We start from the raw sequence: 17,437 nt of genomic DNA, 5'->3' as shown, positions 1-17,437 counted from the left end.
TATTTATATATAAATAAAAAAGCTATCTAACTTTAGCAGACACCCATTCTCCCACTTGCTGACAATCCTGAATAAAATTCCATGGACCACAGGCTGCCAAGAGTTTTTAATTTGTAGCTTAAAACATGATCTCTTATCAGTAGGTTTCAAAGATATCAAGAATTGGCAGGAGCACTGCATGTGACCAATACTTTTTCTCTGTTGGAAGTAGCTATCACAGAAAGGAGGAGGGTCTATCAGCCTCTGGCAACAACATCAGTTCCAAAACTCCACTTTGAGATCATAGGTATACAGGTGACTTGGTATTATCTATCCAACTAGTCATCTATACTGCAAAACAGTTATATACTGTTACTATATACAACAATTACTATAACATTTATATTACATATTACGTATTTCTTGTAATACCTCAAAACTATATGGTATAGTTTGGGTATACATAAGCAACTCAAAAAATATGAACAATAACTCTTGAAAGTTTGGTTACTGTTCTCTGAACAGTATTTCCTTGCACCCTAAACACAACAATCCACTAGAACAAGACGGAGCACTTAAGTAATTAGTTTTACCTTTGCAGTCATATACATCAGATTGTTCAGAACCATAGCTGTAGCCTGTGGTGATCCCCAGCCTTCTCCTCGTAGCCATCGTCTACTGTTCACCATTATTTCTCTATCTTTCAAAGAATCTTCTTCATCTTCATCTTGCCGACGAATGGTTGGCAAAGATTTCAAGTCTACCAACTCAATATTGTTCATCCATGGCAGCAGATAATGCAGCATCACCTGTCTCCCAGCTGGGTGAGCCGTTTGGATTCTCTGACTTACTTCTGCCGTTCAAAAATTAGGTACATACGTGAGTTGCAAATCAATAATAAGAATTGTTTTGGTAATAACAACAACAACTGTGAGCACAGTAGACCATACTGATATCAAGTAATGCTGATACAGACATAATTTTTTTAACTGATTAGCGCTATTTCATAATGATAAAGTCCACAGTCTTCAGTAGAGCTAATTGAAGACACTACTGACAAACAGTATATTGAAGAAATCATATTAGTATACACAAATATATATTCCTCTAATTGGAGGAGGGAACCGAAAACCTAAAGCATGTAAAAATGTATGAACTTTGGCAAAAAAGCACTTAAAATTTTTTCTTCCTCCTATTAGTCCTAGTAGTTTTTTTAATTGATGTGAGAGGTTATTATTCTGCAATTGTTTAAAAATGCTGTGGAATAATATTCTCAAGCAATCTACAGTAAATAAGAAAACACTAGAAAGAACAATAGAAGAATAATTTTAAAAACAGTTGCAAATTATTTCTCTAACGTGATTTTTCATGGTTATTAGAAAGTCAGTAAAAGTATCTTTGATTCATGTTGTTTCCTCCTGAATATATTTCAAATACAAGTAAACAAAAATTGTCACTCAGTAAATTCCATTTTCTCCATTCATTATGATGATATCTTGTTGTCCTGATTTTAGTGAATTAAATATAAATTAATTATTGAAAAGTAAGAATTACACATTTTATACAACGCTTTTGACCTGATGAAGTTTTTTGTTTTGTTTTAAAACCATACCTGAGAAGATGGCAAGTGTTAGTTCAGGATAAGTCCTTGCTAATTCTTCTGACAGTTGATAATATGACACAGAATACAGATGTGGTAAAGGAGAAGGCTGACCCAAAACGCCATCCGTCCGCTGAACTTCCAGTTTGTGAGCATAACGGAACATCTTTGGTTCCAAGATCTGCAACAGTAATGTTCAGAATTTGAAGCTAAGTATAGAGCTACAATGGAAATCTTTATATAAAAATTACCTTCTAAATTCATGTATCTACTCTCATTTAATGTTTCCTATCTATGCAGATCTCCATACATCTACAGTATTCACCAACACTGTGGTGATTTCATAGAAGACTAGTTAAGACTCACTCCACTTCATGAGTTTCCAGCAATAAATTTCAGAAATCTGCTTTCACAAAATACCGCACTAAATATAAATTTCTCTATAACAAAATATGAAATAATATTGAACACTTGTATTTCCAAATAATATCAATTTCTGCTCATCTATGAGACATGGATAGAAGCAATGTAATCTTTGATGTGGCAGAGATGCAGCAGGAGGCTAAAGCAGTTCGATACTTTAAAAGTCAGTTTTGGCTGATCTTAAGCAGTGGTGTTCACTTGAGAAGAAAGATGGGGCTGAAAGGGAGGGTGGTGTGAGCGCTGACATACCAACAGGGGTGTGACTTCAGTAGGGACTTTACTGTTGAATTTAGCTGACAACAAAAACCTTTGAAAAAACCTCCAAGACTTGTGGTCTGAGCCACAAGCAGCACAGATTTATTTATTTATTTTTAAACACTAATGCTGCCTGTAAAATTAAGCTTACTCCTAAATGACCTCGGAAAGGAATATACAGAAGTAAACTGAATGGCTAACAAGATTTTCACTATCATCTCTCCACACAAATGGATGAAAAAATGTTTGGTATTAATGCAAAAACCAGAAAACTGACTGCTACCCCAGCAGACAGAGTAAAGGGACAGGAAGCACTATACTTCTCTCTGAGGTGCTTTTGGACAGATGGAGCTATATACAACTTTGTTTCAGGGCCAAACCAGAAGAATCTGCATTTAGGTTTTGTCTCTTGAAAAAGCAGATATTATGAAAATACAAGTCTTGAATGCTTAGTTCATGAAAACAGACACACTTCCACTGAAGTCTATTTGTGCCAAGTAAGGACGTGGACTAACTATGCACTAAAACAGAGAAGAAAAAAAATACATACATTGTATTTAATTACTGAAGGGACAACCAAATAACAACAGGGTTTTTTTAAATGCACAGGGACAATTCTTACTTTAAAAGAAAAAAAAAAAAAAAATCAAAATTAGCTTACAAACCTGTAATAGTTGCATAGCAACTTCATAGATAGCCCTAGTAGAATCAGCTGCTTTAAATAGTATCAGATTCAGGAGGGTCACTGTATCACACTGGTAATCCCTAGGGAAAATTTGCAAGTGTGAAATAAGTAAAATTACATTTGACTTTTTAAAATTTGAATTTATTAAAGTTTAATTTACAGGGGGTATGGTATGGGATAACATAACATTTTGAAAAGTTTCTCTAGTAACATAGACACACAAACAGGGGTGATCTTTTCTCTTGGGGGAAGGAAAAAACCCAGTTCTACATGAAAGCACACTTTGAAAATGAAAGTTTAAAGTTTTGAAAAACGCTGTAGTACCTGTTTTGGAACACGCTGGCTATGGCCTTAAAACAGCCGGCTGCTACCCGCTTAGAACCTGTGTAACACCGGTCTACGGCCCAGTACATGAGGTTACTCTGGTCAGGGTTGAGTTCCAAGAGCAGCATGACTGCCTCACAGCCTAGCTGGTGAACCTGTATTCCAGAAAAGAACCAATATCTATTTATAAATATAGAAAAAAAGACCAACTTACAAAAATGGCATAAAATAGGGAAATAGATATTTAATTAAAAAAAAAAAAGACTGCAATACACAAAATTTGTTCCATCTAAAAACAATGAGACCACAGCTTAAAATAACAACAGGTAATTCTATCAAACTGTTTAATGTTCAACTTGCACACAGTCATAAATTATTGAAGCAAATAACTAGATAGCTCTGCTGACTTTTTTTTTTCCCCTCAGTTCCAAGGCTATCTTGAGCTATTTACCATTTTTACTTTACTACAATCTGAACACTGACCTGAAAGCATCACATACAGAAAAGCACTTAAACATATGCAGGAATTATAATGGGAATAGAATTCCAAGGGATAGACCTACACAGAGACTTACATGTTCTCTTGAACCAAAGTAGCCCACTGGAGCTGTATTTTTATGTAGTCATAGTATTAGTGCAATGGAGGCCGTATCTTTTAAATCCAAAGCTTGCCTTACTGTTTAGATGTAAAGCTTGGTCTTTGTAACTCCGCAGGACCCAAAACGGACTCTACAGTCTCACAATAGTTCATGTTCAGAATCTCATCTCCTTTAAATTTCTAAAAGATCTGCTTATTACCACAACTTAACCTAGCTGATTAGTTTATAAACGATACACAATGTTTCACTCCTTGCCCTTTCCTCTTCTATTCTGTTTTGTCTGTTCTTAGACTGTGATCAGGGACTGCCTTCCTCAACAGGGTGAATACACATATTAAGGACACTGCACTACTGATACAGCTTTGAGATTAAGCCACTCTAAAGCATTTAGGCCAATCTGACCTCAAAACTCATTGAAGTCTACATTGAAGGCACTGATTGTTGCAAACCAATGTTGGCATTGCCTGTGTTACCTTTTTATCTTGTGAATCCAAAATATTATCCAGCCATTTGTATAAATAGCCATCAGATGAGAGCCCGACGTTATCTGCAACAGGGCCACAACACAGTACAGCAGACATAGCCTTTAGAAAGTAATTGAAAAACACTACATTTTAATAACTCAGATACAGGAAGAGCTTTTACGAAGTCCATTAAAATACCAGAAAACTAACTTCTATTCAGTCAAGGGAGGAAGACCAAGGCTAATAAAAAACTCTTTAACATCTTATTCAAGAAATTATCAAATCATATTTTCTCTCCCAAATACAAGGAACTGTCAATATTGAAATGCTGACATATGTAAGAGTTAATATGCCAGTTTGATTGTTAATGTACTTTTACATGGAAGCCTTTCTCCTTAGACAACTGAAGACTAAAGTCATGGGAAGTGAACATTTAGTAGTAATTTTAAGAAATTCCTATAGCAAGTGCAATAGTTTACAGCATGGAAAAAGCCGAACTGTTATAAATTTACATGTAGGCAGAAGAGAAAAAGAACTAAGTCATGAATGGCAACAAGAATGTGAAAACCACATCCAAAAAGCCCAAATGTTAAATTTGCATTAGAAATGTCAACATAACAATCTACTTCCAAAATTCAAAAAGTGCTAAAATACCTTTAATGCACAGTATTGGTGTCTGTTTATTCGCATGTTCCTATCACTGTATCTGTCCAGGGGAGTAAACATGATACTAAAAGGACCTGCCCAGTGACTGAACAACATAAACAGACTGTGGCGTAGACTCTGCTGTGGAAAGACACTTCTTCTCTGGTGTACTGTTAAGAAAAGCACACAGTTAGACACATTCTTGTTATTCTTTAAAACCAAGTATGTAAAACAGAAACAGACCCAAACAATGAATATAAAAGGAAAAAAACCAAATCAATGTAAAGACACAGTATTTCAACATCATAATAGCTATCATAATAGCTGGATGTAGGCTTACTATGGTCCTGTTTAATGCCACTAGCATACAAGAATAAGCTATTTATTAGTCTAGAAAATTTAAATGCACTGCCAACCAACAAGACTTTTGCTAAATAAGAAAGTTACATGTATGCTTCCAAACAGTACCAAAAATCCCTCTTAAAAACTCATGCTGCTAAAGTTATATACAAAACTGATGGCATAAATTATTTTTATGAAAGTATTTTGAAACTTCAGAGAAAAAGTGGATTTGTGTTTGTTTAGTTTTTGTTGGGTTTTGTTGTTTTGTTTTGTTTTTTTAAATGTACTGCATACTAAAGAAAATTATTACAGCATTTTTACATACCTGGAACATTTTGAATTATGTTTGCCACTAAGGCACTAAAATGGCATCGGATATCTTTCAATGTATCAGAATCCTTTTCATTTTCTGCTTCTAGGAGTTGTCTCGTTAGATCGACATACTCAAGTAAAGTGTTGTTGAGGGAATGCGTTTCATTATCAAGGCCACCACTTGCACTTAAAGATAAAAAATCAAATAGTATGATAAATACATACAATTATTGTTTTTTCTCTTAAAAAAACCTACAACATCATCACTGCAAATATTTTATTTAAAGTAATTTCTTCACCCAGCTTCTATTTCAGTGTTAAATTAAAAGCTCCACTGAAAGCAAACTAATAATCAAGCCTCACTATCAGAAGTCACTCATCTTTCCACAGAATGAGTTCTTATACTGGGGACAAGTGTTAAAAATAATAATAAAAAAACCCAAATAACCAACCCCCGCCTCCCCCAACCCACACAATTTGTAAACCAGAAAAAAAATTACTACTGCTCGACTATAGATATCTATATTGCATACTGATTTTTGGGAGTCAGTTAAGATGTTCAGTACTTCATGACATGCCATTGACTGTTAGCAGATGAAAGCAATTTATTCATTTTATATATTCATTTCTCATCTTCATTGCTTTAGCATCTGACTAGACGTCGGTACTAAACTAAATAAGGAGATTAATGAGTGCATGTGATTCAAACCTGCCCTCCTTTGAAAAACAGTTGTTAGAAGGGTGATTCCTTTCCTCTCAGCTCCCTCCACCATCCTTCCACATTTGTACTGAAGACAACTAAAAAGCATGCCTTGCACACCAAAGGCAAGATGAGGAGGTTTATGGTAGCCCTTAATTGCTTGCTAGCTTCCACCACAGAGTCAGACTGGCCTCAGAGACAAAAGCTGACAAAGTTTCAGGGTGCAGGCTGTGGTTAGGACATATTTTACATAAGCTAATTAACCAGCAGTGAGTACCTTAAAAGATAAGAAGGGAGAGTACGATTCTAACAGCTGCACTCTGAAAAATCAGCATGCCAAAAGGAAAAAAGGTATTTTAGCAATGCTTCTGAGGCAATGTTCTGAAATATACTGTAATAGCTTGTTTAAAGATAGAGAAATTCACACTGATTACATTACTACAGTTGACAAACAAATATTTAAGTATCATTGTATACCAGAATGGGAGGAGCTAGCCTAACCACCTCCTAGCCTGCTTGCTTCTATACAATTCCACCTGCATAGAAAACAATTTGTAAGAAACTTGAAAAACATATGCCAGAATTTTGTCTTCTTTCAAAATGTCCCTACACAAGTAGGCTAAACTGAGAAAAAAAACCAACCCAGTTAACATTCTGCCTCCCTCAGAAAAAAAGGGTCCAATATTAATGAGCAGAAGCCTTCTCTGCATAGGACACGCTGACTAGCATCAGGACTCCAGGTGAGAAAATTCCAGACTGATTATACAACAGTTGTAACTTGCATTTTCTGATTCGCATAACTGGTGTGACGTTTGAACACAGACAAACAAAAAGGAACATGACACAATGACTGTTCAAAGCAATGTCCCAGGGAATAGTAGCATTTTAAATAAAACACAGACCACTGTGACAAAAAGCATGGGGGAGGGAGGGATTAGAAAGTCAGCAAAATTCCAAGTTTTATAAAACCATGTCTGTTTATTTAATGGTATACTAAAACTCACTGAAGAATTTTGCATGCTTGTTATACTGGGTCATGAGAATACTAATGACTTAATTCAGAAGCATAAACAACAACATCTCATCAGTGCTGCCCCTACCTGTGACTAATGACACCAGCATCTGCCAACAGTTCAAATATTCGTACTAGTTGTACTCGTAAAATATCTCGACGCCTGCGCCGTTTCATGTTCTATTCAACAGAGGAAATACAAAATCAAATGAAGCAGAAGAAAAACTAAGTATAAAACCAGCGTGGCATATAAAAGCATTATTATATTTGTACTACAACTGGCATCAATTATCAGAGGTGCTAACCTTTTAAGATGAGTTACCAAAATTGCTAGCAATTTTAATAAACTAGACAATGAACAAAATTTTTCCCTATTGCTACTCAGAGATATACTAGGTTTGCTATTACACTTATTATCAAAATAATACGGTTTTTATCAGTCTCCTGTCACGAAGTGCAACATATAAAATGATGAACTGAAGTACAAATGCCAATCTTTCTACATATTTGCATGCAAGACTGACAAAACATGCTATAGCCCAGTAACATTTTGAAACAGAAGTGATGTTCCTTTCCATCATCTGTACTTAATTACAAATTTGTTACCAATAAGAATATGACAGTTACCACAAAAAATACTGAGTAATCATCTCTGAGTTTGTGTTTGCAATGAGATTATTATTTCTATGAATACCTACTGAGGCTTCTAAACCCTGCTGTAAAACATGCTCTCCATCAGAAAACTTTCAGTCATAGCAGTCAGCCAGGTGAGCTTACAGCCTTTTTCATTTAAAAAAAAACAAACCAAAGTTGGTAGACAGTAGAACTCAATTCTATGTCTTAGGTACTATTAATTGTGGGCACGTTACTGATGACACAACGAACTAACAACTGTGTAAAACTATGCTTAGGTAAAAGGAATTAAAAGAATGTGGAAAAGGTTACAGTAATTTTTTCATCATTTGAAACAAATCCTCCTTGATACAGGAATAATACAGACCTCAAAAATGAGCACCAAGCTCTTCTAATGTAAACACCTCACAATCATTTAAAAAAGTAACATCTCACCTTTTTATCTGGTATACTGACAGTTTTTAGGAGCAGAAATTAAAGAACATAACTAACATTTCTTTACTCCCATTTGTGAGAAGATAGTTAAAACTGTGTACTGAATATAGTGGAACACATCTAATTACCTCTGGCCTTCTTTCAAGTGCTTCCTTAATTATAGGATGTAATTCTTCTATTAGTTCCCTGAATTAAAATAAAAGAATTCAAAGGATAAAAACAACCATTAAATTAAAATCTCAACTGAAAGATGTTTCAGAGCAACTACTGTTACAATATAACTTAAAACACTTTCATGTTCTCCTTCTTTACCTGTAGCTTTCTGAAATAAATCAGCATTTAAAATGTTTCCTAGAAAGATATTTTCCTAATTTAAAGACAGACTACCAAACAGATATCTCAATAATTACCACTAAATTTGCATTCACCAAGTATTATGGCGTATTTCTGTCACAGATGATTTTCATTTATTTTCATATTCAGGGTTTAACAAAGCCTTATGGTGCAAATAGATACCACTAGGAAAAAAAAAAAAGATGTTGGCAGCTTATCATACAATGCTTTCAGTTGTCATGATGCATTTAGTTATTAATAAAGATTGTTTCTTTAAGCCCAATATCGCTATGCTGACAGAAGTCAGACTAGTCTCTATGAAAACTGAAAAGCAACACGTTTGATGCTATGATTAACATTCCCTATTTGTTTTGAAACTCCACAGTCTTTATTACTACTCAGTTCCTTCTGCCAAACTGAGACTCTCTTATGACTCCAAAAAGGGGGCAGAGAAAGGGGAAGGAGATCAGTAGTATGGATCTACGCAGACAAAATACTAAGGTAAAAACATATTGGTTTTACTTTAATATTTGTTAACATAGTGACTACCACCTCCACTGTTAGAGCGTGACACATTTTTCTATTTCCTGTGCTATAATTCAGACATACCAAAAGCATAAACCACTTCAAGTTTTCATGGTAACTGACTAACGACTCTGCTACATCACTCAAAGGTCCTCCTTCAGAGAATGGGTCCAGGTGATCAGAAAGCTGCACAAACTTTTGCGGTGCACTCAATTACAAGAGACCTAAGCATGGTCAGGGATTGTTTTATACTTTCTTTCCAACATAGAAAACACAAAAAAGAATTTGGAAGAAGCTTTTTTTGTGCTAAAATACAGTAAAGGGTCATCTTTCAATGGAAAGCAAGAGACACCTAGACAAGTTAATGTGATCAGTAAGAGAAAACAGAAGAGAAAAAGAATACTCTAGCAAGTTTAAGTGGACTGCATATACATATAATCTATAATGAAAAAAGTTCCCGAGTAAAACATTCCGAGTGTGGAGGAACAGTGCTTAAAAAGACAAAACCAAAACAACAAATCAGTGGAGAGCTGCAATGGTGAAGGATGGGCTACAGTTAGCAACTGGTGTGAGTACGCACATTGGACAGAGGAAAAAAGCTAGTCATCAGAAACAAAACATATAACTCAGAACAAAGAAAGTAGAAGACTGATGAGAATCAGATTTTTTTTTTTTAAGTTTGCTGAATGAATTGTTTCTAATTTAGAAAACAAGGATTTCTGATGATATCCTTTCTGAAAGCATTTTCTAGACTTGTAGAACACAATTATGATTTAAACTGTTCAGTAGATCTTCAGGGTCACGGGACAAAGTCTTACTTTACTCTTGGTAGGAGTGTAAAGTCAGATATGATATACAATTAGATTATCAAAGGAGTAAAACAGAATACTGTAACTGAGGACTTAGCATTACGGTTTCAAATACATCTTTGGCTCCTCATTTACCATAATATGGGACACAAGTGATTGGAGAGAAGAAGGATCTCATTCAAAACCAAGAGTGTTGGCAATCCCTGTTTTTTTCTGCAGAAGCAGAGTTATGGTTGTTATAGCATGGTACAACATCGTAAACTCTCCATTATAAGAGGTTGGCTGCTGCCAGAGAACATCTGATGCTGAGCACTGGCCTCCCCAGGAAGTTTTCTTCCCCTCAGATGTTCTCCCTCTTCATCTATCCTTCATAAAGAGAGAGTTGTCAGTTGAGGACAGTGGCATAGAGATGCATTTTAAAACTCCTGGCTTCCTGAGCTGCCTTTTCACCTTAGTGGATTTGTACTACACATTGACAGCACAGTACATTAGGATTTGAAGAAAAGTAAATTTCAGTTGAGGTAGGAATGCCATTATGGCTAGATAGACCATTTTGAATTTGACATTTATATAAAGACTTGTCACAATAGGGTAACCAAAAGTTTTGGATTATGAGCTGAATCCAAATATATTGAACATGATGTATGAAATTAAATTGACAGAACAAGTGACTTGGCACAGATTTAATTCTGCTACAGTAGATCACAGTTACCAGCACCCAAACTAATCCACATGGACTTGTCATCGGTACAACGTATGAGAAAGGTGTATTAGTTATGAAGTTACAGGAAGTTTACTCAGAAAAAAAAGAAAAGGGGCGGAAGAGGGATACGCCACAAGAGCTTCAGCACTAGTCAGAAAACAGTTGTAAATGGTATTTTTTTCAGCTCGAACCAAAAATCTCTTTTTAGAATCCAGTTATCATGAATCTCCTACACAAAAAGAGCTCAGAAACATGTTTGTTGGCAATACCAATAGGAGAGTTTAGTAACTCTGACAAACGTAAGTATAATTAACATTTCAAATGTTAATAGTCCACACAGTCTGTTCTTTCATATAAGGGCAGCCTTTAATAGCAATAAAAGGCAGCTGTTTATTGTTTCAACTAACTTCTTTTTCTTTATGCAGACGTGACCTGTACATAAAATTATTTCAACTTTTAATAATCTTTATCACACCACTAAATGCTAGAAGAGACAATGGTAATCAGTTTTCACAGCTTTTTGAAAATTCTTAAAAGAAAAAAAAGCAAACCTTTTCTTTTGAGTTCTGATTCCCCAGCTTTGTAATCAATTACCATAAAAACAGATGAAACAAAAAAGTTACCTAAAAGCTCCTGGGTTGGTCCTGCCAAGTCCCAGAACAAGGGATTCTGTAATTTCCATGCTCTCAGAGCGCATCATTGGAACTATGTGCTTAAACAGGGAGGAAGGGGATGGAATGCCAATGATCTAAGAAGAAAGCCAGGATAAAACAGAATGAAGTAGTTACCAAACAATCACATGGTGTGATTTTAAAACATCTGCTGTAATTTTACAGTTTTCTCACGCTGGTCAGAGACTTAAAATGATAAAAACGAAATTTTTGATCTTTGACACAGAAAAAGACTTTCTGAAATAGTAAAGTAGTATTAAGTACTTCTCCATTCCTTGTATAATTGAATTTTCATTGTCAAGTGACAATGAATGGCTCAACACAATAAATAGATGCTTTGCATGTTTAGTGTATCTGCCCTCCTTAGGGAGAGGAAGCAGACTTCTGGTGTCCTACTCCTTAAGTCTCCATTGCGGCTCTGAAAGAGAACAAAGCTTTCAGTCTACAGTTTCTCAGATTTAGGGAAAGGATCTTGGTAACAAACAAGTGGAATAGGCTGCTTCTGCCAAAAATCTGCTGCATAGTCCATGAGTTATTTTCACCTCTACCACACCTTCTACAGGAAGGCAAGAAGGAGAAAAACAAAAAGAAGCAAAGAAGAAACAAACAAACAAAAATCTCTGCAGGTGATGTGAAGTAAGGCAGACAGAAAACTGTCTGTGGTTGGGAAAAATGTAACAAGATACATCATGCCTGAATAGGTCATTGACTCAAGTCACTGAAGTGACAGGCTATTTGCTCAGAATTGCAGAAGTCTACTGACAGCAAAAAAACCCCTTAATGGTAAAGAAAACATTTCGTCATTACCACTAGATAGGACTTTGAGATTGGGTTAATGTTTTCATGACATGATTAGATTTTGTGTTAAAAAACATAAGCAGAAAAACCTCTATTGCAGATTGGGAGAAGCAAACAGAAAAACTATCCTAAACAAATGAAACACAAATGTATACTAAAACATGTTTTCAGACAAACTATACAAGTTTCTAAGAATCATGATAGTTATTATAAGCCTCAGGTGTTTCTACTTCCAGTAACATGTAGACTTATTTACAGTAAGCAACAGAAGAAGAACCTACTCTTGAATCAATGCTATAACCACTGTCAGGAGTAGACGCCAGCGTCTCAGGAGGGGAACATCTCACAGAGCCTGTGGAGGTGGAGGAGTTTGAAGAAGATGCTGCACTGCAGCAAAGAATCAGGTAGTTTCTCCAGAGCCCAATATAGGAGTCACTGCTTGTAGTAGTATTCACTTTCTTTGCATTGATAGGGCTGCTATTAAAAAAACAAAACAAAACACAGTATAGTAAACAAAGCTTACCAGGTTTCCCTTTGTTTTTCTACTGAATTTATTTTCCAATTATGTATATGCCATTGCTTCCAAAATTATTAAGATGGTAAACTCTGAAGAAATTATTCAGAATCAATAATCAATAGTCAAATCTGTTGAATTACGAGATGGCCGAAGGCATGAATTAATTAATCTTTACAGCAGATAACTTTTTTCCAGACAGAACTGCTTTAATTTTTTGTTATATAAAGCTGAATTAAACCCACAGAAAATATTAACAGTGCATATGTCACCTCACTGAAACATAATGACATTACAATGCTGATAAATCTTGAAAGAATACTCAATATAATATATTGTATTTACTTTGGAAATTAACTTACTTTATATCCACTTGTGGAGACAGCAGTTGGAGTCTGGTATAAGCAAACGTCCAAGCATAGCTTACAGCTGTTGGGCAGTGTTTTGGAAGATTTTCCTGTTTCATAAAACTTGAGAGGCTTATAATCCATGGATCTTGGCCTTGAGTCACATGTGCAAATATCCATATATGTGATGGACTGACCACATCAAACTGATGGCTGATTGGGGAGGAATTCCAGTCAGCCAGAGTTTGTAAATCTATTGAACTAGGACAGTACAGTAAAGTAGTCTGTGTGCACAAAAAAGAGAACAAGGCAATATTTAATATCTATGTATATTAAATAACAATCTCTTAATTGTTAAATATCTAATAAAATATCAGTGTCAAAACCACATTTGGAATAGATAGAACACATTCATTAATTTATGGTTTGTTTTACAGAGGTTCCTAATGTAGACAGTTATATAAACATGCTGTTTGGGAAGGAACTGGGTATTAGGAAATAGTAAATTCTACAGAAAGGCCCTTTCAGTCATGATGACTTAATTCTTCCAAAAGATTCCAGACTCTGAAAGCCTTACTACTGAATTCCAACTTGTTTCCTAAACCTAAAATCAGAAGAGCTTCTCCTTGATTAAGAGTTAATGATAAATATATAAATATGGAATTCAGTTGTTATTCATTGATAGTTATTATAGCTTTCATCATGGATAAAGGACACATTGACTGTTAGACACTCTATCGCTGCAGAAAAAGGCAGTGCTCTCTGCTTCAAATAAACCGTAATCTAGGAGCAAGATGAGAAAAAACAGATACAGATATAGCTGTCTGTGTGTATACGGTGGCCATAACAACACACTATTGATCAGAAAGTGTACAATGGTGGTGTCAGCCTCACAACATTTCTCAAGTTTTTTGAGGTTTTTTGTTTGTTTGTTAGGGTTTGCTTGTTTCTTTGTTTTTTTAAGGTGATAAATTGTTGATAAAGTTAGCATGAACATAGTGACACTATCAGTAAAATATATACAATTTATTTGGGACAGTTTTGCAGAATTACCTCATCTTATATCCAACTTAATAACTCTCCTACCTGGTCAGCCCCAGTGAGATGTATGAAACTCTCCAGGATAGTAGCACTTAGTCTGTCCATTACATCTATAGCCAACTCATCATCACTCTACACAAGACAAAATGCAAAGCATAAAAAGCTCAAAGAAAGTCAAGAGAAAAGCAGTTTTATTAGGCAGTGTCCTGGTTCCGGCTGGGACAGAGTTAACTTTCTTCCCAGTAGCTTGGCAGGTGTGCTGTGTTTTGGGTTTGGTATGAAAGGAGCGTTGATGGCCCATTGATGCTTTGGCTGTTGCTGGGTGATGCTCGCATGGGGCGGGGGGAGCACAGCTGGGGTGGTGGACCCAGCTGGCCAATGGGGTATTCTATACCATGTGACATCATGCTCAGTATAAAAACCGGGGGGGGGGGGGGCCGCCCCCCCGTTTGTGACACGCGGTCGGTGGTCGGTGAGCAGTTGCATTGTGCATCGCCTGCTTTGTATATTTCGTTATTGTTGTTGTCCTCACTGTTACTATTACTGTTCTATTTTGTTTTATTTCAATTATTAAACTGTTTTATCTCAACCCGGGAGTTTTCCTACTTGTGCCCTCCCGATTCTCTCCCCCATCCCATCGGAGGGGGGCTGAGTGAGCGGCTGCGTGGGGTTAAACCACGACAGGCAGTCACAAGAATGGGTCATCGACTCTTACCTTAGAAATTTCTAAAAGTGTGAACAAGGCTCTTATTTCTCTGAGAACGCTGACAGCTAACCTCCTGGTGGCAGGCCTTGTGCTGCAAAGGATGACCAAAGCAAAGCCTTCCACCACGTGAAATACACTGGAATAAAGGGTCCTCTCCAGAGGAAGAGTATGGGCAGCCCCATTGGATACACCACGCTAAGAAAAAGATCACAGAAATTAAGCAAATTAAGAAAAAAGTAAACACAACCAAGCTATAGTTCCATTATTGGCGACGGCAGAATTAATCATAAGGTATTTAGATCTTGTTTGGCTACTAGTCAAATTTTGCATTATGAGAATGGTATAACACCAGCTACTTTATCTTTTTAGTATCTCTCTGAACACAGTCCAAACAAACATCACAAGAAAGTCTTTCTTCTTTCACTTTCTCACGAGAATGATGCAGTGGGCAAAATTAAAAATAAGTAAGTAATACTCTTACATATAGGATTGTATAAAATTAAATTATTTTAACCCTTTCTGTTTGCTTGTAAAAGATGGTGCTCTTTTTCTAGTTCTACTGTTTATCCACTTCTACTTATATTAAGTAATATTAATTAAGAAATATATCATTTCCAGTTCACATGATGATGAGCAAAAATGTGACCATGAATTAGTGTTTAGGGAATACTTAATAATATTAAAGTAATTTTTTGGCAAAAATGCTGATTTAAAATAATACGTCTAAAAATCTTCAAGCACTGTAAGAAAGTAAGCTGAATTTTTATTACTTAACAAAACCAATAAAGTCTACTAATAAAATTGTATGTAGATTCAAACCAAGTTTTAACACCAAAGGACCTTATTTAGAAATACCTGAGAATCTTGGGTTTTATTGTGCATTTGGGCTGCTTGTTTCCACTGATTTATGAGCTGCACCAACATTTTTACTGCATTGTCAAGAAGCGTTGGGTGGATATCAGTCACTTCACGCACAATAAAATATACAAATCCTGAAAGAACATCTTCCCGCCAATCTGGAAAATCAAGCATTAATGCTTGGAGAGTATTGAAAGCCAAGGCACGAAGTTCTTCATCCATATGAATTGTCAGCCTGTTTAGAAAAAAATACCAGTATCATCACCCTATATTGGCATACTCTTAACCAGCCTTCATAAATTAAAGTTTGGAGTCAACTCTTCCTTCTTTACTGTACAATGTAAAATACTTCCACACAGATGCATTTTCTGCACTGAATACATCTGAAACTGGCTACTAACAGAAGGTGCTACTACTACAGCAAAATAATGCAAGACTTCACAAAACTTAGTATAAACAAACAATTTTCAAGACAGATAGTCAAATATTTCATATAGGCACATCTTTGCATGCATTTGAGCAACCACCTTAGAGCTCAGTAGGCAGCCACCCTGTGATGTACAGGTTGTTTTCTTAAAATTAAAATTTGAAAAGAGTAGATTGGTTTTGCAAATAAAGCAGCTTTACTTTGGAAATATGTCTCAGCCCACTATGGTAGAAGAAACTTATCCAGTACTGTATTATTACTTAATACTTCATGTCTTTTATGTGATTTTTGACACTGAAGAAAAAGTGTTAGAAAAATCTTATTCTCTCACATTATTACAAACTTTTTTATATATGTAACTTAACACATTATATGCAAATGAATTTATAATTTCAAAGCTAAAAGCTATCTTATATTTCTGCACCAAGACCATTATTGTATTAAAAATAAAAAAATTAAAAAGAAGAAGGTTTATCACTCTAGTAATAAGTAAAGACTGTCTGCATGTACCACAACTACATATTCTCTGAATACCAGTTTACCCACCTGCAAACACCTAGCTGTCCAGTTGTCTCAACTACTTATCAGTACTGATAAGGCACATTTGATTTAAATTGAGGTAAGAGATGGAAGAATTATGGGTAGTGTCGGATCAAAAAAATGGAAAAAGGAAGCAGGATTAGTAGACAACAAGAAAAAAAAATTCCTGTAAGTGCCTGTCTCACATTTTGGTAATGTCAAACAAGAATCGTTTGATAATTTACAGTACTAGCAATAGGAAGGGAGAAGAAAAAAAAAAAAAGAAAAAGAAAAAAGGGAAAAAATAGTATGATAGTAACAAAAAGATAAAACAAGTTCAAAAACCAAAGCAACAGAAAAATTCCTACTTTTTAAAAAATTCTCTCAAAAAATAAGTGCAACATCTTCAGGATAAATTTACCTCCTGCTACTCTGGCCAGTAACACTTGACCAATTGCGGAAGGTAGGCAGGAATATGAAGAACGGATTCTGTATGCAGTGGACTCGCACTACATAGTGCACTGACAAACTCTTATACATACAGTATTTAAAAAGGAACATCCCTTAAGAGCAGAGTTTCATTTCCCTTACCTTGCAAGCAATTCAATGAGGTCAGTCCTGCTCATGCCATCTGGAATCAGTCTTGGGATAGCAGCAATACAAGTTCTGAACAAATCTATCTTAGGTTTTCTCTCACCCCTACAAAACCAGTTTATAACCAACAAACAACAGGAAAATCTACTTCAGTACACCACAAATATTTTCAATTTCATGTCAA

General features: G+C 35.5%; 1 protein-coding gene across 1 annotated transcript in view; it reads right to left on the bottom strand.

Annotated features, from left to right (window-relative positions):
- Positions 1-572: 572 nt before the first annotated feature.
- LOC104073779 (protein furry homolog-like) overlaps positions 573-17,437 on the bottom strand; it is a gene marked incomplete at both ends in the record, with an annotated part of 28,375 nt that continues 11,510 nt past the window's right edge. The window contains 16 exons of the mRNA XM_009573684.1: positions 573-832; positions 1,592-1,760; positions 2,923-3,022; positions 3,267-3,421; positions 4,339-4,449; positions 4,984-5,144; positions 5,642-5,814; positions 7,429-7,520; positions 8,537-8,594; positions 11,402-11,526; positions 12,529-12,724; positions 13,124-13,392; positions 14,195-14,281; positions 14,865-15,050; positions 15,711-15,948; positions 17,251-17,358. Of these exons, the coding sequence (XP_009571979.1) occupies positions 573-832; positions 1,592-1,760; positions 2,923-3,022; positions 3,267-3,421; positions 4,339-4,449; positions 4,984-5,144; positions 5,642-5,814; positions 7,429-7,520; positions 8,537-8,594; positions 11,402-11,526; positions 12,529-12,724; positions 13,124-13,392; positions 14,195-14,281; positions 14,865-15,050; positions 15,711-15,948; positions 17,251-17,358 (2,488 nt within the window). The remainder of the gene's footprint in view (positions 833-1,591; positions 1,761-2,922; positions 3,023-3,266; positions 3,422-4,338; positions 4,450-4,983; positions 5,145-5,641; positions 5,815-7,428; positions 7,521-8,536; positions 8,595-11,401; positions 11,527-12,528; positions 12,725-13,123; positions 13,393-14,194; positions 14,282-14,864; positions 15,051-15,710; positions 15,949-17,250; positions 17,359-17,437) is intronic.

This window comes from Fulmarus glacialis, unplaced genomic scaffold (genome assembly GCF_000690835.1).
Source record: "Fulmarus glacialis isolate BGI_N327 unplaced genomic scaffold, ASM69083v1 scaffold48702, whole genome shotgun sequence".
Taxonomy (NCBI): domain Eukaryota; kingdom Metazoa; phylum Chordata; class Aves; order Procellariiformes; family Procellariidae; genus Fulmarus; species Fulmarus glacialis.
This window is presented reverse-complemented; position numbering and strand designations above follow the sequence as displayed.